Genomic DNA, 25,681 nt, shown 5'->3' on the forward strand with positions numbered 1-25,681 from the left:
TTCTTTTCTTTTTCAGCTTTTGAACCTCCAAGTAAGTGTTACATTTACTAGTTATCTATTTTACTTTGAACAGCGTTCCTGTTTGTAGATATAGAAATAACATGCATTCCCTATGGATCTGTAAATGCACGGAAACTATTTAATGTTATTTGTATTTCAGAGAATTGTAAAGAAGGTGAAGTGAGAAGAGAAAAATGCCGTAAGATGCAATGTGTCAATGACATCTGGAAACATGTAGGCTTCTACGGTAACGGAAATTTATCGCATTTGTTCAATTTCGTATATATGGTACCTGATACAATCTCTGGCGTTTCCATGAGACCGAATTTGTCCAACAATAAATTTTGTTTTCGTTGTAGAATTTATGAGATTGATCACTATTCGTTGTATTTACCTTTTCACATTTCAAACTTATCGCTTTCTCTTCGATGAGAAAAATAGTATAGTATTGACGTTGATTTTTTTTCTATTGTAAGGTGGATTTAAAGGTTCTCATTTCCATCGCTCGCGGTATATATAGTTCAGCGTAGAGTGTTCGCTTCGTATCCGGGGGGTCGTGAGTTCGAGCCCGCTGCATGAAACTTAAGACGTAAACATAAGTAGTGATTGCTCTTTCGCTAAACGCTCTGAATTTAAAACATTTTTGTTATGTAATCTTTTGTGGGGTTTGTTTTTTTTTGGTACATTATGTAGCATAATAGAACAGTGCATTAGGTCACCTTTAACCGTACATTAAGCTGACAAAACTATCGATTCTTAACTTGATTGACAATGTCACTCAGTCTCCAGACAATCAAGTTTGTTACCCTTTACCTAGAAATGAGAATCACGGGTCTTTCGGATATGACCTTAAAAACGGAGGTCCCGTGTCGCGAATGGCGTTGGAGCGCTACGTTTGTGGTACTTCATCTACAGCTGAGTGAAAAATTCTTGACGGGACGTAAATCATTCCTTTATTATACTATGTAAAGACAAATATGATAACGAATTCCGTTGTAGTACTATCCCAGGACAAAATCATTCATTGTACGACATTCTTTGTTAATATTGTTCATTGTACACAGGTATATTAAAGTCTTTCATTGAACCTCATCCTTTGTTAAAGGACCCACCTACCCCATCCCACCCCCACTTTAGCTGTAGATTATCGTCCCTTTTTACAATCCTTCTTTTCAAAGAAAAAAACCCCGATTTATCTGTAATGCTTTTTGATAAACAGTACATACTTATGTATCTCCAGTGAATACTTATGTATCTCCAGTAAGTGTACAGTCCCTTTTCCCCCGGGATATTGGAAGATAAGGGTAGTTTTAAATGGTCACCTTTATCCTGAAAACTACAGAATTACTACCGGAGGTCAATACAGGTAAATGCGGTAGAAAGAAAACGAATAGATTTTGCAGATTTTTATTGCATGTATTTTTATGAATTTCATCACCAGTACAAAATTGTCCAGTCTTGCCGTTTGGATATAAATTTCTTTATTACAAAAAGGACTTGTAATAGAAAAGAGAAATCTTGACAAGCTTGTGCTCGATATAGAAAAGGCTTTAGAAACCGGCCATTTGATGAATATCAGTAGAGATATTAACAAAACAAAAAAAAGATAAACCCGATTTCAAAAGACGTCATAGCTCTTAATCTTAACGAACTTTTCAGTAAAATAAAATGCCAAACCTCTTAAGTTATTAATGAATATCTTAGGGCATTGTTAATTGCCTAATTCAAACTTTGATGTTTTACTAAATCATTGGGGGCCGTATGTCAGCTAAAGTTGGGATGGCCATCCATTATATTCCGATATGATACATATAGTTTGTCACCATCCACTGTATTCCGATATAATATATAATACTTAGAGTTTGATACCATCCATTATATTCCTATATGATATGTATATAGTTTGTCACCATACATTATCTTCTGATACAATACTTATAGTTTGTCACCTTCCATTATCTTCTGATACAATACTTATAGTTTGTCACCTTCCATTATCTTCTGATACAATACTTATAGTTTGTCACCTTCCATTATCTTCTGATACAATACTTATAGTTTGTCACCTTCCATTAAGGTTGTTGCTTCAAGGGTCGATTTCTCAACTGGGGTCAAGATCTGATTTTTGAGTGTGACAAATACAGATGTTACAAGGACGGGGATTGTAATGATAACGTCTGTGAACATTACCAAGTCACCAAAGTTTCTGATGGTAAGTGACCGATTATGTCCTATTATTTAAATGATAACTTCAGAAACCAAGTCGCCAAGACTTTGAAATGCTTACAGACGCAGATTCCGTCTAGTGAATTACACAGTGATAAATGTGAGCAGTTGTCTTATGGTAGGTTACAGATGGCTTCTCGTTATTTTCGAAGATCACTTTCGGTTTATTTAAAACTTTTAGAACTAGCGATGAATTGGACTGAGGATATACATGTATTTTAAGCCAGTCACACCTGTTTGTCTATTTATCAATAAGAAATTCCAAATTGTCACCAATTTACCAGATTTCAATGAAAAAGAACTTGAAAATTGAATATACAGTAACAGTATAAAACAAGATGTGTTCTTAAAACTGGAATGTCCACGAAAGTGCATATACTGATAAAAGACTTTACATAATATAATGTATGCAACATTAAGTTTTTCTTATGGATGTGCGGTTGCATAGAAGATTTATTTTTTTTGCAAATTGGTTCCGCAGGTCGTGAGTTCAACCCCGGGTAGGGGCGGAAGTGGGTATCCAAATAAAGTGAAATTTTCTGTGCTTTATATTAAATATATCTTTTCCGTGCTTTATATATATATATAATATAATTAATATATATATATATATATATATATATATATATATATATACACTCAGCATTGACGAACATTCTATTGATAACATAGGCTGCCAGGTAGGAGATCGTTGTGTCGCTGAAGGAGTGTCTGTTGTTGAAGAAAATGCATGCGAAACCTACAAATGCGTTGATGGAGTTTATACGATGATACAGAAAGGTAGAAATATGTGCTTTCTTTGTTGGGCTACAATTTCTAAAGAGAAAAGGAAAATACTTAGTATATTATACATATGTACTTTTTTAAACCTATCTTGTTTAAGAGAATAGTTTATGATATTTGAAAAGGAAAGAGTTAAAATGAAACCTTCACTTTCATTTAGATTGTTTGGATCCAAATGGAACATGCGTTCAGGTGGGCGGTACTTACACAGAACACTGCGTGACGTACCAGTGTCAGGCTGTTGATGGGATGGTTGAATTTAGACCTATTCGTACAGGTAAAAGAATACTGTTAGAATTTACACGTATCCGTGCAAGTAAATGAATAGTGTCTGAAATTAGATCCATCCATACACTGTCAGGTATATGAATAGCGTTCAAAATTATATCTACTAAGGCTTTCAAACGATGAAATTCTTCAAAACCATGCTTCAGTTTTAGACACATTTAATATCCCAGTCAATGGGTCGGATAAATATGAGTTACCTACATATATACTGGATTCCTAAACTTCATAAAAATCCTTACAAACAAAGATACATTGCTGGATCCAGTAAGTGTTCTACCAAACCCCTATCTTTGCTCCTCACGAAAATATTAATAGTTGTGAAGGAGAAACTTCAAAAGTACTTTGCGACTACATATGCCAGAAGTGGTGTAAATCAAATGTGGATTATAAAAAATTCGAAAGCATATTTAGTAAACTTGAAATCGCAAATCTTTTCTCAAATCAACAACATCAAAACGTATGATTTTGCAACACTTTACACGACCATTCCTTAAGAGAGATTAAAGACTAGATTTTTTACATCATAGACAGTTGCATTTTCAACAAAAATGGAAAACGCAAATATTCATATCTAGTGATCAGTCATCCCCAAAAATTACTTTGTTAAACGTCACTCTAATTCCAAACACAAGTACTCTGAATTTGAAATAAAAAATATGCTGTAGTTCCTCATTGACAATATCTTCGTGTTCTTTGGTGAATCTGTTGGAATTTCCATGGGCACGAATTATGCTCCATTGTTAGCTGACCTGTCTTTATATTCCTATGAAGCGGAATTTATTCAAAAACATCTACATGAGAAGAAAAATTCTCTTGTTGTGGTCTTCAATTCGACATTTAGATATATCGACGACGTATTATCTATTAACAATAGTATTTTTCATTCATATGTCGATTTGATATATCCCAGTGAAGAAAAAAAACCCACCACAGAGTCGCCCACTTCTGCTTCATACTCGCATATCTTATTGAAAATAGATATTGACAGCAAACTAACAACTCAACTTTACGACAAACAGGACGATTTCAGCTTCTCCATCGCCAACTTCCCATATTAATTCCATTATCACTTGCACATGGTGTTTATATAGCTCAACTGATTCGATACGCAAAAGCTTGTTCTGCATATGGTCAGTTTTTAAATCAAGGCAGGCTACTGACAAACAAGTTGATGGTGCAGGAGTTTCAACAGTTTCGTTTAAAGTCAGCATTTCGCAAATTTTGTGGTCGTTATAACGATCTAGTTTGCCAATACAACCTATCATTGGGTCAAATGCTGTCTGACTTGTTTCATATCGATTGTTAGGCCGTTCTTGGCAGACTGATTTTAACTACGGATTACTCCGTTTACCTGGTCAAGATATAGTGCTCACAGCGGATGTGACCGGTCGACAGGGGATGCTTATTCCCCCTAGACACCTGATCCCACCTCTGGTGTGTTCAGGGGTCCGTGTGTGCCAACTATCTATTTTTATTGCTTATAGGAGTTTAATGAATAGATATATCCGGACAGGTACAACGTGCACGCAAAGTGCGTGAAATGTGTTTTCTAGGGCAACATGGCTTTTTTTCTTTTTCTTTTTTAAATTATTTACGAGACATTATTAAAGAATAGACATGCAATTCATTATTTCTGCAGTACGAACTATTAAAACATTTAAAGTTGATAATTTATGCATGTAATATTTCTATTTGCTGTTGATAGGTTGTTCCTACAGTGGAAACCGCTATAACCTTTGACGTGGATAGGTTATACATGTGATATTTCTGTTTGATTTTGATAGGTTGTTCTTATAGTGGAAACTGCTATATTTTTTACGTGAATAGGTTGTACATGTAATATTTCTATTTGCTGTTGAAAGGTTGTTCCTACAGCGGAAACCGCTATAACCTTTGACGTGGATGGGTTGTACATGTAATATTTCTATTTGCTGTTAATAAGTTGTTCCTACACTGTAAACTGTTATAACCTTTGACGTGGATAGGTTATACATGTGATATTTCTATTTGATTTTGATAGGTTGTTCTTATAGTGGAAACTGCTATAATTGTTTTTACGTGGATAGGTTGTACATGTGATATTTCTATTTGATGTTGATAGGTTGTTCCTACAATGGAAACTGTTATAACCTCGGCGCCACTGTCGTGGAGGATTGCAACACACTTGTTTGTTGTTTCGACGATTTCTCGCAGCGCTATGACTTCGTCCTACAGAAACAAGGTAACTTGTTTTATTTTGGATGACAACATATTAATTTACTTAAATGGGCATTAACTGTGAAAGTGATGGCAACCATTTTATTTCCAAATCAAAATATCTCAATGGCAAAGGAATATGTATTAATCATTAATAAAAACATTTATTTTATATAAAAACAAAAGAAACCTAATAAAACTACGTTAGATAGCCGCTTTTAGTGTAAAGAAAAAGAATTATTGCCTTGCAAGACAATGATTATTTAAACACAAATTCATGTGCCTGTTTTGAGGTTAAAAAGTATTTGAAATAATTAGATACTGATGTTATTACTGAAGTATATGATAAAGAGCTTTCATCGAATTCAATTTTTGGTGACAAAATGACAGCTACATGTAATGCCCCTTTATCATAACAGATGTGTTACTTCGTGATCACGTGATAGCTCTGGTTCTTATATGAAGATACTACTTATGTATGCTATAGCAGACAATGTGAAATATCTTTCATTGGTTTTAAGGGGAAAAATATGAAATCTGTAATTTCTTTCCCGGAAACAGGTTGTAATGATAACGGTCGTTGTCGTAGCGTGGGAGATACCTGGGTCAATCTGCAGATGTGTATCCGGTATAAATGTGTTTATAACAAAAAGCTGCAAAGAGTCATCATTAGGGAGCGGTCAATGGGTAATGTATAACAAAGATGAATTGTGAAATGTTTTGCATAATAACATATCAAAATATATATGATGATGGATCCATCATTGAATTGTATATAACATAGTCTTAAAACATACATTGTACATATATATCAACAAAGAATCCGTCAAAAATATTTGCGTTACGTAAAATATCAATACGCGGTAGCAGTCGATGATGTAAAATATAACTAATGCACCAGTTTCTAGATAAGAGCTCTTTTGTGTAGGAGGTACATAAAGTGAAACTTTGAATGCCTAAGTGGGACAGAGTGGACCTACAGTCAGTGACGAAGACGATAAAATGTATTAAAATTGGCTTCTCTTTAGATATTTAAATGTAGGATAATACAAAATACTATCAAAACAAATATTTTATTAAAATGGAAACATAAAAACAATGTCATATTTGAAAGTAATATCCTGGATATGATACGTACGAGCAACGAAAAAAAACCCGTGATATAAGAACAATACCATGTATTTGATTACTCCCTAAATACTTATATTATTTACTTAGTTTGTGTATCAGTCCAATTCGGGCGATGAAACTTACTAAGCACATTCACTTCTCTGCCCCATTCCCGCATGTAAACAAATCGTTTCGCGCCTTACTATGTACGAGAGTTCTCCAAAGGGAAATAACTCGGACGTATCTCGAAACCGGCGTATTATTACATATTTTGATATCCTATAGAGGGTACCCGAGCTTTTACTGAGCCATAAAAGCGCATATTAAAAATATCCGAGAGCCAAGTAACGTCACATCTACATTTTTAACTCAATAATTGTGATGTGATAATAATGAATGAAAACACTTTGCCAGCCACCAACAATGTAAACGAATGTATGAAATTACTGATACTAGATATGACTGGAAGCTGATTGGGTGTTACTAAAACTACGTAAAGTATTTAAGTCTTCACTGACAGAAAGTATCAAAATGAGAATGGTATATACCGTCAAATGACAGGTTACACAGAGTGTTGACGTATCATTCCATCACGTGAAATAGTATTCAGGCTCGTCGTTTGATACTGTTTAATTCAGACTTTTATTCTGTCATGTGACAGGGTGTTTACAAGTCATTAAAGCTGTTATTCCATCACATGACGTATAATTTCATTGCTTCATGTGACATGTTATTCAATCCGTTATTCCATAACATGACATACCATTCAGATTCTTATTTATTTATATGACATTATTCAGGCTGTCAGGGAGACAACGGCTGTGTAAAGAAAGGAACGGAAGTCAGTTCTCAAGGGTGTATCAAATACGTCTGCAACAAAAAGGGGGATCTCCAGGTCATCTCTGTCGGTAAGATGAACGTGTATCTGTACCCAACATAGGAAGCATGTTCGACTTATCTATTCGGCATATAATTTTTTTCATCATTACATCTTTGTACCAAGGTTTGTTTCGTAAATAAAATTCAATTTTAAGAGTATCCCCTATTGCAGTACCCTTGATATTAAGGCGTAACTTTCAGTCATATTTCCCTTACAATTGATTTCTCCGTTAGGATGTGAATTCAACGGTTATTGTAAGGCAGTGAATGAGACTTGGCCATCCACTGCTGAAAAATGCACGACTTACATATGTAGGGCGGACGTAGCGGACGACGGAACTCCAACATCATACATAGAGAGAACGCAAGGTAGTATTGGGAAGCTCAAATCAATGGTTAACATATTTTAACACTATATTTTATTAATATTAACATATTTAGCATGGTTGAACTTTGAAAATCATTCCTTTAATTCTAGTCCGTAAAATAACGAACCATGCATAATTTTCATACCATACAGAAGAAAAAATACAAATGAAAAAAAAAAACATGACAAAAAATAAATCAAACGTCAATGAAATGTTTACATTGTGTAATAGAATAAAACGTATTGCTCATTTGTTTTCATTGAACTTTAGATTGTCACGATTTTAATGGGAATTGTGTCAAAGTGGGCGGAATAGTGCAGGACAACTGTAACACATATAAATGTGACCCCAATGGACACATGGTCCCAACATCTTTCAGTAAGTTAGAGCGATAAGACAACTTCAACACAATACAATGTAGTTTCCTTTCTTGCCTTGACGTGATTCTGTCATATTTGTCAATATACGTTCCAGTGGTCATTTTTATCCGCATTGTTTATGGGAATCTGTCCTATCTTTATGGTTGATTTGCAACAGATGTTGATACAACAGCTTCCGACTTCTCTGTTTTCTGTAGAATGTTCATACAAAGGGCGTTGTTACGATATCGGAGCAGTATGGGTTGATAACAACTCTTGCCATCGACTCAAATGTAGAAAGAAGAGGAAGTCACCCATTCCAAGAATCATCAAAAAAAGAATTGGTAAGGTTACACGAGTACAACCAGGAAAAACCATTCGTAGAAGGTGTCAAACACAACAGCTAATGGTTTAATTACAGGCAGTATATCACGTCTTATTTGGACAGCGTCAAATCAAGCAAACCATGCGGAAAACATATTTTAAAGTGCTGTTTTGGGGGAAAGTAAATCAATGAGGTGTTATCATCATTTTAGAATGATAAAGAATCTTTAAATAAGATTGAATGGAGAGTTATAGATCAGAATTTTCTACTGTTGTTGTCTAGGATGCGTTGATGAGAACGGAAAGTGCTACCTTGTGAACGGGACTAAGGACTTAGAAAACAGCTGTCTTAAGTATAAATGCTACGAGGACCGAGTGCTACGACAGGAAGGTGATTCTAAATTCTGTTGTTGTTGTTTTTTTTTTTTTATGGATTTGACATAAATCGTAAACCTTCGTGTTGTAAATAAGTTAGTGGAAATTTTGTATGATTGTTTAAAAGCCATTCTAAGGCAGCACTTAACAAATTTCTTTTATAGTGTGTGAGTATAAGCATAAATGTTATGCTGTTGGTGATACATGGGTGGACAAGGATGATTGCGTCACTGTGAAATGCGTCCGAGATCCATGCGGATGTGCACAAGTGGAAACAGAACCTTATGGTAACAATGTCTACCAATGTTTTATGGAAATTTTCGGCAGTTGTTATACTGCGTCTTTCAGTATATGGTTTCTGTGTTGCACATTTATCTACGGTATATTTTTTTAATGATTGGATGCTTTTTATCAATTCCATATCTTATGAATTTTAATCATACATATTTATTGAAATAATTATAAAAGATGAAGAGGAGTGGTGGTGGTGGGGAGAGGAGATGATCAATGCATTATCACTGTCCTGAAAGGCTTATATTGAAAAACAATATTTGTAGGATGTTTTGTGAATCATGTTTGTCACGACCCTGGTTACACATACACGAAGGACTGTCAACAGTACGAGTGCATAGGAGGAGGAGCGGGTTTCCATGTGACTCAAGCAGGTGCTTGTAATTCTCTTTCGTTAAAAATTTGAAGCTAATGTTTAGATAATTGTATATGATACACAGTGATTTCTAAGCCTAATCTCCCCTTAATTTTAAAATTCTGATGGACAGTATCTAGTATTAAAATCATATGATCGATATCACAAAGACATATCGACGATGTATCGATATGGTAAGCAATATGTAAAATAGTACTTGTAGTTGAAGGTTTCATCCAAAGAAAACCTAACAAAGCCACCCTTTCTTTAGCATGATGAGCAGTACCCATACTGAATAGATTATGATAGAAAATATACTTCAGGGGTGGAAAAAACGCCTACTTATCTCCATGTTTACGTATAGAAAACACGCCTACTTATCTCCATGTTTACTTGTAGAAAACACGCCTACTTATTTACATGTTTACTTGTAGAAAACACGCCTACTTATTTACATGTTTACTTGTAGAAAACACGCCTACTTATTTACATGTTTACTTGTAGAAAACTAGCCTACTTATTTACATGTTTACTTGTAGAAAACACGCCTACTTATTTACATGTTTACTTGTAGAAAACAAGCCTACTTATTTACATGTTTACTTGTAGAAACCAAGTCTACTTATTTACATGTTTACTTGTAGAAACCAAGTCTACTTATTTACATGTTTACTTGTAGAAACCAAGCCTACTTATCTACATGTTTACTTTTAGAAAACACGTCTACTTACCTATATGCTTACTTGTAATTCAGTCGGGTTTCCAATCATTTGTAGCTTGTGTATGGAAGGGGAAATGCAAGGCAAAGGGAGAAACGTGGTTCGATACTCAAACATGTACAAAATACGGTTGTATTGAAGATGAAGACGGATTGGATGTTACTGAAATCACATACGGTACGAACCTCTAATTGGGTGTTACTGAAACTACACACGGTAGGAACTTCTAATTGGGTGTTACTAAAATCACACACGGTAGGAACCTCTAATTGGGTGTTACTAAAATCACATACGGTAGGAACCTCTAATTGGGTGTTACTAAAATCACACACGGTAGGAACCTCTAATTGGGTGTTACTAAAATCACATACGGTAGGAACCTCTAATTGGGTGTTACTAAAATCACATACGGTAGGAACCTCTAATTGGGTGTTACTAAAATCACATACGGTAGGAACCTCTAATTGGGTGTTACTGAAACTACATACCGTAGGAATTTCTGTTTGGGTGTTACTGAAACTACATACAGTAGAGATTTCTGTTTGGGTGTTACTGAAACCACATACGGTAGGGACTCCTGACAGGCGTCACTTAAACTACATACTATGAGAACATTGCGTAACCAGTAGCTAGACGTCAGTGGCGTAACGTCAAGTGAATATTATACTCAGACTAGGTCTACCTGTATTACTTAATTGCAGCATCATTATTGTCACAGACAAAGTTTCAGAGTAATCGTAGATTTTTATTGGATACCGTCAGAACATTGAGAGTCACAAGACTTCGATGAAATTATAAGAAACCAGAGAGGAGAGTTTAACGCAGAAGTACTAATCATGAGATCTAATACAGCCGATCAATGAAATAAACAAATATACAGAAGTACTAATCATGAGATCTAATACAGCCGATCAATGAAATAAACAAATATACAGAAGTACTAATCATGAGATCTAATACAGCCGATCAATGAAATAAACAAATATACACATATGTTTGTAGTGCAAAAGAAATGTCTTTTTTCCATTGTAAATCGAGGTTGTTTTGTTTTTTTATTATGTTCTTATTTTTATTTTTTTTAGAAATAATATCTTTATCTATAAAACTTACGACATTGAGAATAGGGTGTGTCGTGTTTATAATCGAATGAATCTGCTTCATTAATGGTCTGTCCTGACGTAAAGTGGACTTTCCATACGCTTCAGAATGATTGTCACGTTCAAGTGTGGAAGACAACTTATTGATACGGTTTGTACTTTTGTTTAAGGATGTACCAGCGAGAGCAATCATTGTATTGGGGGAGGTGCCCAGCATGGCGATGGGTGTAACAAGTATAAATGTGTTGACGGGAAACTACAGGTTTTAGCAGAGGGTATGTCAGTCTATTTGATAACATGAAAAGTCAAGATCTTTTCAAAATCTAAAGAAATATCAAATAGATGTACAAATTGTTTGGATCTTCATTCATATAAATACTGATTTGCCCAGTTGTATTAATTTTCAGGATGTGATTTTAACGGCGGTTGTTTGGAAGCGGGCAAGAAATATTTTGATAGGGTGAACTGTGTGTTGTATAATTGTGTCGTTAAAAATACAACAGAGGGATCTATATACACCCAACTTAAGGAAAGATGGGGTAAGCTATTCAAATACTGACTTCAACTCATTCTTATCAAATGTTTCGGTATTTAACATTATCATTGGACCTGTATGCCATCCTTGAGTACAGGACGTGACCGGTTAGTGCATAGAACCGACACATTGAGTCTGCTTTCAGGTTGTCTGGATTATGATAAATGTTACCTACCGACCTGGAAGAAAACAGAGGACTGTACTACCTACCGATGTAGAGGGAAGACCCGATCGTTCTCCGTCTTCAGGACAGGTAACTATTGCATCACCTGTGTTTGTAGGGGACAGTTGTTCCGGGGGTTTCCCAGATTTTCCCTCCATACAGTCTTGTATGTTTAAAATTTCGTTCGTTTCCTAGACTAATCATAAGTACTATGTGTACCGTGTATTAGCGGTGCTTTATTTCTGCTAGTTTGTTCAGTAAGATTTAGAACATATCCACAGGACTTGATCAATTTTTGCGAATATTTTTGTTCACACTAGGTATGTATTCGTGATTAAACGAGGAAATGATTTCCGGTAATAGCAATATACACTATACTGTAGATTGTGAGTGGATGGGGAAATGCATGACTCTTAATTCTACCTGGGAACACCCCACCCAATGCGTGAAGTACACGTGCAGTATCTCAGAATCCACTGGTGTTGCCCATGTGTCCAGCAGTCAGTATGGTTAGTATCATAAGGAAAAGGGTAATTTAACATACCATTACACTTTACTCATCATCGTAAGCATTTACTTAGCAAAAAATCTTGTGGTAATTCATGGTTACACTACACTGAAAGCGTTTCGTATTCGTAGGTTGTAAGGATGAATCGGGAAAATGCCATGCGTTTGGAACACAGATTCACTCGAAAAAGTGTGTAACAATGGAATGTCAAATGCGACCCGAGGGACCAGCCTTCATTCCCACTGAAGTCGGTAAGCTCAAGGAGATGAAAGCAAATTGAAAATAAACCAGAGTACCTTTATTTGTGGTGCTTTATTCATCAAATTCAAACATAGATTTTAAGAAAACTTAAACTAGACATAAGTTTCGAAATATTCATGGTATGCCAATATCTAAATGACGGTGTTGAAATATGTTGCAACTGCATTTTCCAACGGGTATGTCATTCGCTTTTAACATATTTTGATCAATTCGTTTCAAGCACGAAAAAAGTATATTTCTGTAAGGTCTAAATGAGTTAATGTTTTACTTTTATCTGTCACTCGGGTTCATGTGTAGTTTTTGTATTTGAAGTGTAGTATATGAAATGATTATTTTATTATTATTTTTGAAAATAAGATATTTCTCCTTCAAATTGAAAAAAAAGATTCCGAGAGTAATTTCTTTTGTAGCTTTGATATAAATGTTATTGATTCCTACTTTGATAGGCTGTAAATTTAGAAGACGTTGTAAGAAACTTGATTCTACCTGGATAAACAGAAGAGCATGCGTCCAACAAACCTGTCAACAGCTCGACGAGGCGTCACCCCCAACCATTATCAACGTTCCCTACGGTATGCTAATATTTTAAACGGTTTCGTCTATCCATACAATACTTCATTGCCATTGGTTTAACGTTGTTAATTATTGTAATTTTAAATGTTTATATGTGGTCAGCGTTACGTGCGTACTTTCGTATCACACTGCGTTCACCATTCAATATGCTACTTTAAACAATGGTACTCTAATAATGCGTTTACCGCTTAATATTTTACTTTTATATTACCAGTAAGGCATTCAGCGTTCCATACAATTCCATTTTAAAGGCCTAAGTGTCGTATCAATCGAATATTATCATAGGAAGAAATGCTAGTTTTTATCAAATTATATACGTTATTTACTTTATGCAAATTATACAACTTAACTCGATGGGGTTAATATGTAATTAAGCAAATTTCCTATTCATTTATTTTTTATCTCGGAGTCTAATAATAAATGCTACAATTAGAAATACGCATGATCACGTGACGTTGCACGCTAAAACTAGAAAGCCATAGTGACGCGAAAGTGTGGACGGCATGTATGCTGTTGGTGGAACACCAATGATAAAAGATATATAGAAAAGAAGACTGAAAACGGGCTAGGGAGAACCAAATTGAGTGATGGACGTGTGAAGGGGTCGTTAATTTCATGTTTAACATAAAAATAATTTTTGATACTGTTATGTATTGCAAAGAAATCCTCTTCCTCCGTGATGTTTCTAATAATACTTTCCTCGCGCAGACATCCATCATAAATCTCAATCCCTCATTAATATGCATTAGACAATACATTACAGCTTTCCCCTACATTTACTAGACCAATACTTCGTTAATGTCAATTAATAGTTTGTCAAATTTTCAAAAAAATTCCGTTTTATATACTGTATGGGTGTGTCCTACATTCAAATGTGTATTTTTGATAGGATTTCTGATATTGATCACTGTTCCGTATCTTCAAATTTTCATTCGTTCTTCATACTGATAAAATTTGGTCCAACATAGAAAAGGTACTGTTTTTAAAGTCCCTTGGGTGACTTTTGATATCGCAATGGTTCGATCGTTCCCTATGTATATACAGTGCTTTGATATTGCATATAAAATTGGTTTCGCTCTCCATACCATACTCTAATACACGTATTGCATGACCATGGCTCCAATCTACTACCCACTACACCCATGATATGATATACAGCCGTTGTTTTCTGTTCATAATATTGTTGTTCCACATGTAAGTGCACGTAACATTTCGATATCTCTAGGATGTCGAGACATGAAGAAGAGGTGTAGACCCTTTGGTTACGTTGCAATGGATTCAAATAACGGTTGCACACACTACACATGTACACCGTATGAGATTTTCTCCCCCACTGTAACAGGTAAGCGAAACACATTTTGTAAATAAAGCAAGAATTACAAACAATTTTCATCAATTCCCTACCATCTATCTAATTCAGATTACTGAGTGTTGTGTAATCCGCTGTCGTCTAGGCTTTATTTATCTCTCTTTGGGGGGAGGGGTGGTCTTAGTGTTTCTAAGTATAATTACTTATTAAAACTCTATTGGTAAAATGTGTATAGATCAAGTGCTTTTTATGGTTACATTTTTCGAATTTTCAAGTTCACAGAAGATTTTTCTTCTCCCTTTCAAAAATATTAGTTTGTTTTATAAATCAACACTACATATCTGTAACTCTGTTCACAGGATGTTCATGGGAGGGTCAGTGTAAAAGAGAGAACGAAGTATGGTACGATGAAAAAACGTGTACAACACATAGATGTGTCCGAGAAAATCTGGGACCTGGTAATGTCGAGATGCATGTAGAATCCGACAAAGGTAAATGTATACTGGGTTTTTATTCACGATCATCAGAAAGTAAATATATTAGCGACGACTAACATCTAGATAATATCTTTAATGATATCGATACTAAATTGAAAATAAATGGATATTTAGAAGGAGCAGATAGTCCTTTACCAAAATTGTAAATTTCATGATCGCAAAGGTAAGGGTTGGGTTCAAAATTATGCTAGTGATTATCGTCTTTATCATTTAAAAGCCTTCCTTAGTTTGCTTATACTCTATGAAAACTAAATGCACATTTAGAAAAAGCAGAATGGGATAGGTCAAAATTGTGAATTTTCGTAACCCCTGGGTTCTGACACTAGAGCGGGTCCAAAATGGTCATATAGTGTCAATAAACGTATATGATGTAAAATCGATGATCAATGTGGGCCACTTTTGGCATTTGCTTTTTAAGAACACATCTTGTTTTATACTGCTGCTGAATATTAGAATTGAGCTTAATTATGCATGACAGGAAAATTATTATAGATTTCATATGCTTTTGGGGCTAGTGATACTTTTAACTAATCCTCAGGTGACCGATAAGGCCTGCCTCTAGTTATACCGTATTGTATTTTATGAATACAACTTAGAAATATTCTCATGGTATCATAGTATATCATATCGTTTCATTTTACGCGGGAAAATGTGAACTTTGGAAACATTGATTTATTAAAAAACGTTTATTTCCTTTACATTGAAAGCATAGATAATCATTTATCTTATACGAGAAACTGCACGTGTGCCATGAACCATTCGTACTACAATGCCTCTATCAAAATCAAACGCGAAAATGGTCCACAAGTATCACTGTCATGTTCATCTGACAAACCTCACTGATATTTCTAGAAATCAAATCTTAATGATTAGTAACATTCTCGATTTTTCTTTACACCAATTATTGGTTGAATTCAGGTTGCGAATTAAATGGACGTTGTTTGAAGCCAAATGAGCAAGTTCAGAGTGGATGTGCAGCCTACAAGTGTGATCCTAGTGGTTATCTTATGGTTATCGACATGCTAGGCAAGTTACAGAAAGATTTAAAAGAGTTGGGCATTTATGTGATAAAGTAATTTTAGATTTGAATGGTAGATAATCTTGCAATTTTGCAAGTTCTGATATATATTATTTATCAGTGAATATAAGTTTAATATGGTGTTTATATCAACTCATTGTCATAATTATGCACAATTTGATATTACAATCTTTACTATTGTTTAATCAGGTTGTGTTTACGATGGGGAATGTAAAGCAATTAATTCGACTTGGTTTGACCCCAAGACATGTACTACTTACACGTGTGTATACGACAGTGATGTCCACGACATATCAATAGTAGAAAAAACAGGTACCATAATGCATTAGTCTTCATAAATATACCTTGATTTCGACTAGAATAATATCTCCATATCCGAATGTTGCTTTGATCTCAAATAAAATGCAAGTCGTGATTATTTACCTCATAATAATTGACTTTCTTATCTGTCATTGGGAGAATTGTAATGCAAACAAACACTTTCATTCTCACCGTTTAACAAAATTCCAGGCTGTAAAGGTGACAATGGTAGATGCTTTACAACCGGAGAGGGTACAGTGGAGGGCTGTAACAAATACCTCTGCAGCGAGACGTCGAACTTCAAACCAACCCAGATCAGTAAGTCTTTATGGACTCAAACTTCAACTGACTCATATCATGCTGTGAATTCCCACTTATGCTCCTCATTGATTCTTTAAACAAAACGTTAATCTTCAAATTGTCCCTAATCAGCTAATCCCCATTTATATTCAGTAGTCACCTTTTCGGTAAGTCTCCAGATATAGTTCACTTGCTCTTCATTTTTCGATTTTGTTTTAAAGAATTACATGTGGGCTGAAATTGTAAAATACATACTCCAAGCCATTACATTGCAGCTCAATTAACCCGTTTTCGTTAGCAATATATATGTTTTTCGTACAGGATGCGAGTTTCAAGGTGAATGCAAGGAAATTGACAGCACCTGGACAGAGGGATGCATTACATATACGTGTAAATTGATAGCAAGAGGACCTGACTATGTCCAGACCAAAGTAATCGAGTCACACGGTATGTTTTTATTATTGATATACTTTTGTTGGAGCTGTTTACCATTGCTGATTTTGATGATACGAAAATACAAAACAGACCATGTCTAAATTTTTCTGGATAACGAATCTCCACGTACATTTTCATAGTGGCTCTAAAATAATTCATTCTGATATCTGTAGTTGTGGTAACCGATCTGCACTTGGTTCGATTGAGTTGATGCATATATTTGAAACACCATAGTGTAATCCCTTCTCAAAGCGTTGAATTTTTCATACTAGGTTGTGTCGGTGAAAACGGTCACTGTTACAAAGTTGGAGACGACATAATCCAGAGAGGCTGTTCCAGATCCACGTGTAAACCAGGGGGCATTGTGCAAGAAACAGAGTTTGGTAAAAACAACTGACAGAATGATAACTTACTTTCCTCAGAAAATAAAAATAGAGTGATGGATATATATTTGGTAAATTTTATCATGGTATAATTCCTTACGTATAAAGTCAAGTTCCAAAAAGGTTTTCGTTTTTATGTGGGATTGACCTGAAACCTTATTACCAATAAGCAGTCAATATAGGAGTTGTTCATGTCATTTTTGTGAAGGTTGTATCGGACCTAACGACCAGTGTATGGATCCTGGGTCAAAGATAGTGTTAGAATGTGTAACTTACGTGTGTGATGGAGAGGCTAAAAGTTTGGTTCCTATCGGTAAAGGTAACGAACTTATTTTGTATCAGATTGTTGTAATAGGGAAATGTAATACACATTAACATAGGTATACTATAGACTGCATTCAAAAGATATTGTGTGTAATTTCTATTATCGCAGAATGAATTTCTTTTCTGATTTTCATAATCTTAGTGGTCACTGGCTAGTAAACTTACCTGCCAATTCTTATCGCTGATTAAAATGTATAAATAGTAGAAATACAGATTATCGACTCCAGTTTAAATTTCAATCCGTTATAACAGGTTGCATCTGGAACGGAGAGTGTAAACCAGTTGACACTAAGTGGTTTGACAAGGAGACATGTCGAGGGTATACGTGTGCTATGGACATAGCAGACAATGATGTCAAAATAATTGAAAGAACGATTGGTATGTTTGAAATTCTAGAATATGACCTTCCAAAAATTGTACGTACTGTCACAATCGTGCCTCGATAGAAAACATTGTCGTTTATTCATAAATATACAACTTCCACTTGAAAGGTTGCACTGTCGATGGAAAGTGCAAGCGCTCTAGAACCTCTCATATGAAGGACTGTGTGCAGTATCGGTGTACCACCAGGGGTGAGCTGATTCCCAAGAAGATCTCGTGTGAGTGGGATGGAGAGTGTAAAGATGTTGGTAGCACGTGGACAAAGAACTGCATTCATTATAAATGTGTTATTACACAGGAGGGACCAGATTACGTCCAAACGGAAGTCATACAGCGAAGAGGTACTTTTCTTAATAAACTATCAAACACGTATAAAATCATATAGATTTGAACATAAAACAGTTTCTTTAAACTAATGATCGCGATAACCTAAAGGTTAGAGCACTGGTTTTGCAACTGTGAGGTAAACCATAAAGTTCTGGGTTCGATTTGTGATCAAACTTAAGACGTTTAACATAGGTAGTGACTGTTCCTTTGCCAAGCACCTAGCATTAAAATTGAAAATCACAGGAGTTCCGGATATAACCTTTAAAAGGAGGTTCCTTGGCACAGTGGACATTAGCACGATAAATAACCCTCGCCGATACGGTCTTGAACGTTAGGCACAAGTCAAACATATATAGGCGATGACATCTCTGTATGACTGAAAACATTGTTAAACGTGACGTAAAACAATGTGCAGAGTTACTTTAAATGTATATTAAATGTGTATTTGTCTTTTGTATAGGTTGCATCGATTCGTATGGAAGGTGCCACAGTGTAATGGACGAAGTGTCGTTTGGTTGTAATAAATACCGATGTGAAATGGGAGGATCTATGGTGCTCATTGCCTCGGGTAAATCAATTCATTATTTTTTTTTAACACGGACAGTCGTCGTTTTCGGGGTTCTACAAGACCACAAATCAGTTGATAAAACAGTGCAGTTCTTTTATACGTGGAAAGAACAAAGTTGGGCTGTCCGTGAATTTTTCTAATATTTATATCTAATCCTTTGAACTTTGATATCCATTGAAATGAATGAAATCACAGTATTTTTATGTTGAAAATTTCATTTCATTGTGTTAAAAATTATATTGCAAATATGAAATTCAAAGTAATATTTGAACAAGAGACCTTACCTTATTCATCTACTGAACATGGATATCATCAGTAGGTATCAAAACAAGACTGATTTCTATGGGATAGGGGAAAAAAGACTGCAGATGTTCAGCGGTGTTGGAATGCGTCATGCAATCGTAATTGGTTATGTGGTAATACAGTACATGTATTTTATAATGTCAGAAGTCAAAGATATTTTCCAATTAGACTCAAGATTTGTGCATTTCTGTGTGCATTGAAATATGTTTCTTAGCATTGTTCTTCATCTTCAAATGATGTAATAGTCCGAGTGAAATTGATTTTTAAGCAAAATATTTATAGTACTTTGCATACAGTATATATAGAGGCTACTCCATAGAGTTACGATATGTGAATAAGACATTAATACATGTTCGATAGTTTTTATTTCCTGTTTACAGAAAGTACAGTTGTCATATTTTTACATTAACCTTCTTAAGATAACATGAAAGTGTTCTTTTCACGAATATCGTATATATTCAAAGTTTCAGAAATTCTATGATCATACGATATCTTTCGCTCCCGTGGGGATCCAGGATATAAAGGGTCCTCAGTACCCCTTGCTTGTCGTGAGAGGCGACTAAATCGGACGGTCCTTCGGATGAGTCCGTAAGAACCGAGGCCCCGTGTCACAGCAGGTGTGGCACGTTAAAGATCCCTCCCTCCTCAAAGGCCGCAAGCGATAAACATAAGCCTAAATTTTGCAGCCCTTCACCCGTATTATGAGTTGAAAATTATTCGAGAGGCACAAAACCAAATAATCAAACAATATGTTTTGAAGGTTGTATGGATAGATATGGTAGATGTATGAAACCTGGAGAGCTAGTAGAGGAACTTGATGGATCAACTCATAAATGTGTCTGTGATGGGTCCTCGTGTGTTGTCGTTACTGAAGGTAAGTTGGGTATGACCTTGTGAGAATATTGTAATTACGGGACATCTCGTAAATTGTTGTTTCTTACTTGATGTAGTTATGATTGTACAGACCGATAAAACGCCATATCATGCAGTTGCGCATTTTATGTTTTATTTTCACTTCTGACAGTGAGTCATCAGTACTACAATCTGATGAATATTTCCTGATAATGTATCTCATGATTGCCGGTGGCATTAGGACACGCTTATATATCGGGTTTGACAGTTTTTGTTAAAATTTTCAAAATACTTGAAATTTCAGTCGAGAAGTGCACATTTACGTATCATTATCCTTTCCGCTAACATTATGAAACTTTGTATACAGAATTTTTGTTGGCATCACATATAAAGATACATCTTTGACTGAAATAAAAAATTTCACAAAATCGATATGTTTCTGAAATTTAAGAAAAGCACTTGCAGTGAGGATTTATGACGTTAAATTACAAAATACGACGCGGAATTCGAGGTAAATATTACAATATTGAGGTTCGAATAATACATATTCAAAAGTCTTCAAAATATGTCATTTAAATTTCCACGTTAAACGCCCGTCTCTTGAATTGAGCATTCCCGTTTGTTGGGTTTTTGTGTCCCGAGTCTTTCACACTGTTAGGCCTGGGACTATCAGACCTTGTCAGCTGATGCATCATGGGGGAAAGTGTGTCTTTTCCTAAGAATAGGTCACTGACTTCCTTCTGGAGTTTTATGGCTATATACATACTCAAATTGTAGACCTAGGATCATCAAACTTGATCAGTTGATGCTTCTTGCGGAGGTGTGTCGAGATCAGTAAGTTGATATGACCATATTTTGGAATTCTATGGCCATACATTTTCAAAAATGTGCCTGGATCATATATTGCACACTGTAATGCCTAGTTCCATCGAACCTAGTTGTTATGTACATGTAGTTCCAGACGGGAGTATCATGTGCCCTAGCGGTGGTATTATTGATGGAATAAATTGGGTTTTCATCATTTTAACTGTATCGTGTTTTGTGTGTGATAGGTTCATGACACGGAATAGATTTACGCTTGAACAAACCATGATCTCAAATCATTTTTCACAGCGAAATGCAAGTATCCTCATTTAGTGTAGATTCACTGTTACTGATCCACGAGGTTTATATATAAACCTGGGAAGATTGTAACGGAGAGAGAACAAAAATGGTAACATATTGTTTAAAAGGCTTCATGTTCATACATTGTACATTATTGGATTAGCAAGTCACATTAAGAATGATATTCATTAACACGTCTTTAACAATATGCTTTAATTAGAACGACAAGTTATTTATAGTTAAATGAAGGGTTCTATTTATGCATTCAATAAATCATCAATAAGTGATTAGCGTAATTGTAACCAGAATTTGAAAAATTAACACAAATAGCACGTAAACTTATAGGTTTTAGCAAAGACGTGCTCCTTTGTTTTGAGAGGAATAACACGATTGATTGATTCATAATTTACGTGGTAACATTTCAGCCGTTTTTTAAGTTTCGGGATCTATATGACGGTCCGTTATGATCCTACTCATTTTCAACTTCACAGAATTGTAAAAGCTACAATAGTTTATGATCTTCACAACAAATCGCCATGTAAGGTCCCCATTTGACAGACGTCCTACTAATTATGTGGGGGGAAAATATGGATGAAATGACAATTTGTTAGTCAGAATACAGCAATGTGTTAAATCGTGTACTGTATATTTTCAGTGAAGGGATGCAAATTGAACGGAACTCTTTACCCCTTCGGCCACACAATGAAAGAAGGATGTACTGTGTACGAATGTCAGAAATACGATAGATGTGGCATGTATGTGCCTATACAATGGGGTAGGTTTTCTTACCAGGTATTGAAGCTTGAATTTATGCAATAGAGTGTAATAAGCGTGGAAATATTATAGCAGCATAACGCACGTATACAACAGGATACACGTGGAAAATTGATATATACAAACGGGTACGGCATTTTACTGAGTGAGTGTGGAGGATCACGTCATTTGATACGCTATGTAATGATACCATGTATACATGGTGGGATAAGTTATGTTGATGAATGACAGGAAGAAAAACTGGGAATGTCTGGGTAGTGGAAAGTTAACTATTCACACAGGTGAAATATTTCATAGAATTACTGGATAGGTGTTCAGTTACTGTGGGGTAAAGGTGAAGGTAGAAGAGAACTTGGATAGTGATTATTTATGTGTAAAGTTAAGTTGAAGGTAGGGAATGACTGGGGTAACGGTTATTTGTGTATAATTATAAATTGAAGATAAAAGATAACTGGGGTAGTCATGCGGGGTAGTAAGTTGAATGGTAGAAGATAACTGGGGTAGTCATGCGTGGTAGTAAGTTGAAGGTAGAAGATAACTGGGGTAGTCATGCGTGGTAGTAAGTTGAAGGTAGAAGATAACTGGAGTAGTCATGCGTGGTAGTAAGTTGAAGGTAGAAGATAACTGGGGTACTGGTTAGTTATGTGTTGAGTTACATGTAAGTTGAAAATAGGGGATGACCGGCTTAGTGTAATCAAGTAACATTACGTTTAGGATTTAATATTCATTCATTTTATAATGCTACAGTTTTAACCGAAATAAGAACAAGTTTGTGCTTCTCTACTATAGGGGGTGTTGTATTACAGGTTGTTACTGGGTGGACAGATGTTACAGTCCTGGGGATAAGTGGAAGTCAGAAAAAGGCTGCTCCATCTACACCTGCACAATGAACCAGAAACCCAACGGAGATGTAGACATGATAGTGTCCAGAGATATAGGTAGAGTTCAGCAACCATGGGATGGTTTGTGTAGAATAGACGATCGCCTGACTCACTGCTGCAGAACGTTGTTAAACTTCTGTACCTCCCCCTTTCCCCTTACTGGGCACCTGTAATAATTTTCTCTGTATTTGCATTATCATTATCATGGATTAAGCATCAGGGGTATATCCATCCCCATTTCATCGTCGGAGAGAGAGAGGGTTGGAGAGAGATGCAAGGTATTTGTTGCATCAGAAGTTAGTGTGCTTGTGTTCAACCAAATGTAGATTATTCTATGATTTTACATATTTCTGGATTCATAAAAGATCAAGACTTACACAGAAGTTAAGAGTTTAGATATTACGTTACATAATTTATTTATAATCAAGTCTACAATATTTGTAGATTCATATATTGATAGGTCAAGTTTGATTCTCCACCTTATTTGTAGTATTTCAGCCGTATTCGATAGGTGAAGTTTGATTTTCCACCTTATTTGTAGTATTTCAGCCGTATTCGATAGGTCAAGTTTGATTTTCCACCTTATTTGTAGTATTTCAGCCGTATTCGATAGGTATTTGGTGTTTGGGGTGACTAGTGTGTCTCTATGCATCTCTTTCAGCTACATCCAGATCCATTAATTTGTTATTTCTTCCAGCTACATTCAGATCCATTAATTTGTTATTTCTTTCAGCTACATTCAGATCCATTAATTTGTTGCATCCTATAGAATTAAACTAGGTACATTGTCGTGAATACGGATGCCTTTATTTGGGCAAATGAGTTTTGAAAAGAAATGATAAAGTGTCTATTCATGGAAATGTGGATATTGCCAAATGTTACATAGGTAACATATTATAAGATGGTTTCTCCTCTCGGTCTCAAGGTAGCATAAACATGGAGCTACTGACAGCCTTTAGTCGACCCTCGGTGACGGTAACTTATTGCTACATTTGCAATTTACTACTATCATACCATAAACAATTTAACACCTATGATATTTATACACTAAAGGACTATTCACCCTGTAGCATAAAACACAAGCTACCTACGACAAAGGGGCGTGTCTTAACTTGTGCAGTTATTTCTTTAAATGAATGAAGAAAACCTTTTCTGGGGGTTAATTTTCAACATTAAAAAAATATTTTGCATTTGGTGTGAAAGGTGAAGATAACGAAGAGTGATCAATCTCATAACTCTTATGAGCAATTCAAGTGTGTGAGTGATCTTACAATAAACTGGAAAATTCCAGTATGTAAAGTTGGTCGTAAGTTCTTTTGTGAAACAGGCCCCTGCAGGTTGCTTGTCTTTGGGCGGACACTTCTAATAGTTCTATTTGCATTTGGCCCCTTCATGATCTTTAAAACGCTTAACATTTGCAATCCTGTTTCAAGCGTCTTTATATTTGATTATCGTGTGTCAAGTATGCGGAGACAGTATGATTAATCAGGATTTTTTCGGTATAATAAAACAGTTATTAAATGTATTTAAATGTCATCATAATAATAAAACAGTTATTAAATGTATTTAAATGTCATTTTGTCAGCCCCTTGGTAAAAAATATTGACCTAGTGCTAAAGCCCTTGACTAGCAGTTCTTACTCGAGGTTGACAAAACAACTATTGCATTAATTCCCATTTAATAACTATATACTATTTATGGTTTACTATTGAAAACTCGATCTGTACTATTTATTGATGTATGGGGCCCCAACCGAGATTCTATTTTTGAGTCTTCTGTGATTGTTTTTATAGTCCTGCCGTTTTGGTCATGTCTGCTTTATGATTCTTATTGTTACACAGCTAGATTTCTATTTCCAGGTTGTCCACATGACGATGAGTGTAAATTGAACGGCGAAGTTTGGAGAGACGGATGTTTTGAGAAAAAATGCAAAGTTAGAAACACCAAAGACGGTTCAAGAGAATCCTCCATTAAGATCATCAGTGGTGGCAAGTTTTATTTCACTAATTTTAATATTACTCTTCAAACCTATTGAATAAATGTTAATCATTAAGTTAATCCCCATCATTTGTAGATCAACTAGTGGTTACTATTTGGAATACCTTTTTATGTGGTGATGGTTCGATTTTCATCACTTAATGGTACTTTATCATGTACTTGTATGAAATCGCAATGAATCAATTTCAGTCTACACACTTACAACCGGTTCAAACTACATAGCAATTCTTGGTGAACTCCAGTGATTCTGGGTTAACCCACAAGTTTCCACACTAAATTAACATACCTAACATTGGCATACTGCAAACTGAAGAATTCCAATATGCGTATTTTCATATTTTTAAGCTTATCAAGATATATATATTGTCACTACAATACAGGGAGTTGTTGAGACTGAGAGAAAGAAAAACTATGCCCCATGTACCTTTTGTGCTTAAAGTGATCTGCCCTTGTATAAAGATATCAAATACAGTAATTTTTAAATTGTAAAATGTGA

General features: G+C 35.3%; 1 protein-coding gene across 1 annotated transcript in view; it reads left to right on the forward strand.

Moving 5' to 3' along the window:
• The window catches only part of LOC125668828 (uncharacterized), a 28,290-nt gene that overhangs the window by 1,580 nt on the left and 1,029 nt on the right, over positions 1-25,681 (forward strand). Inside the window, exons 4-39 of the mRNA XM_056144766.1 lie at positions 17-31; positions 161-247; positions 2,078-2,212; positions 2,899-3,006; positions 3,170-3,286; positions 5,399-5,518; positions 6,055-6,180; positions 7,404-7,511; positions 7,717-7,851; positions 8,121-8,228; positions 8,428-8,553; positions 8,817-8,924; positions 9,073-9,195; positions 9,466-9,573; positions 10,331-10,450; positions 11,541-11,645; positions 11,778-11,909; positions 12,051-12,158; positions 12,452-12,577; positions 12,708-12,827; positions 13,284-13,409; positions 14,636-14,752; positions 15,079-15,210; positions 16,135-16,242; positions 16,445-16,567; positions 16,766-16,873; positions 17,177-17,302; positions 17,563-17,673; positions 17,882-17,992; positions 18,250-18,375; positions 18,489-18,719; positions 19,166-19,273; positions 20,337-20,450; positions 22,188-22,307; positions 23,113-23,244; positions 25,047-25,175. Of these exons, the coding sequence (XP_056000741.1) occupies positions 17-31; positions 161-247; positions 2,078-2,212; positions 2,899-3,006; positions 3,170-3,286; positions 5,399-5,518; positions 6,055-6,180; positions 7,404-7,511; positions 7,717-7,851; positions 8,121-8,228; positions 8,428-8,553; positions 8,817-8,924; positions 9,073-9,195; positions 9,466-9,573; positions 10,331-10,450; positions 11,541-11,645; positions 11,778-11,909; positions 12,051-12,158; positions 12,452-12,577; positions 12,708-12,827; positions 13,284-13,409; positions 14,636-14,752; positions 15,079-15,210; positions 16,135-16,242; positions 16,445-16,567; positions 16,766-16,873; positions 17,177-17,302; positions 17,563-17,673; positions 17,882-17,992; positions 18,250-18,375; positions 18,489-18,719; positions 19,166-19,273; positions 20,337-20,450; positions 22,188-22,307; positions 23,113-23,244; positions 25,047-25,175 (4,257 nt within the window). The remainder of the gene's footprint in view (positions 1-16; positions 32-160; positions 248-2,077; positions 2,213-2,898; positions 3,007-3,169; positions 3,287-5,398; positions 5,519-6,054; positions 6,181-7,403; positions 7,512-7,716; positions 7,852-8,120; positions 8,229-8,427; positions 8,554-8,816; positions 8,925-9,072; positions 9,196-9,465; positions 9,574-10,330; positions 10,451-11,540; positions 11,646-11,777; positions 11,910-12,050; positions 12,159-12,451; positions 12,578-12,707; positions 12,828-13,283; positions 13,410-14,635; positions 14,753-15,078; positions 15,211-16,134; positions 16,243-16,444; positions 16,568-16,765; positions 16,874-17,176; positions 17,303-17,562; positions 17,674-17,881; positions 17,993-18,249; positions 18,376-18,488; positions 18,720-19,165; positions 19,274-20,336; positions 20,451-22,187; positions 22,308-23,112; positions 23,245-25,046; positions 25,176-25,681) is intronic.

The sequence above is a fragment of the Ostrea edulis genome, chromosome 1, assembly GCF_947568905.1.
Source record: "Ostrea edulis chromosome 1, xbOstEdul1.1, whole genome shotgun sequence".
Classification (NCBI taxonomy): Eukaryota; Metazoa; Mollusca; class Bivalvia; order Ostreida; family Ostreidae; genus Ostrea; species Ostrea edulis.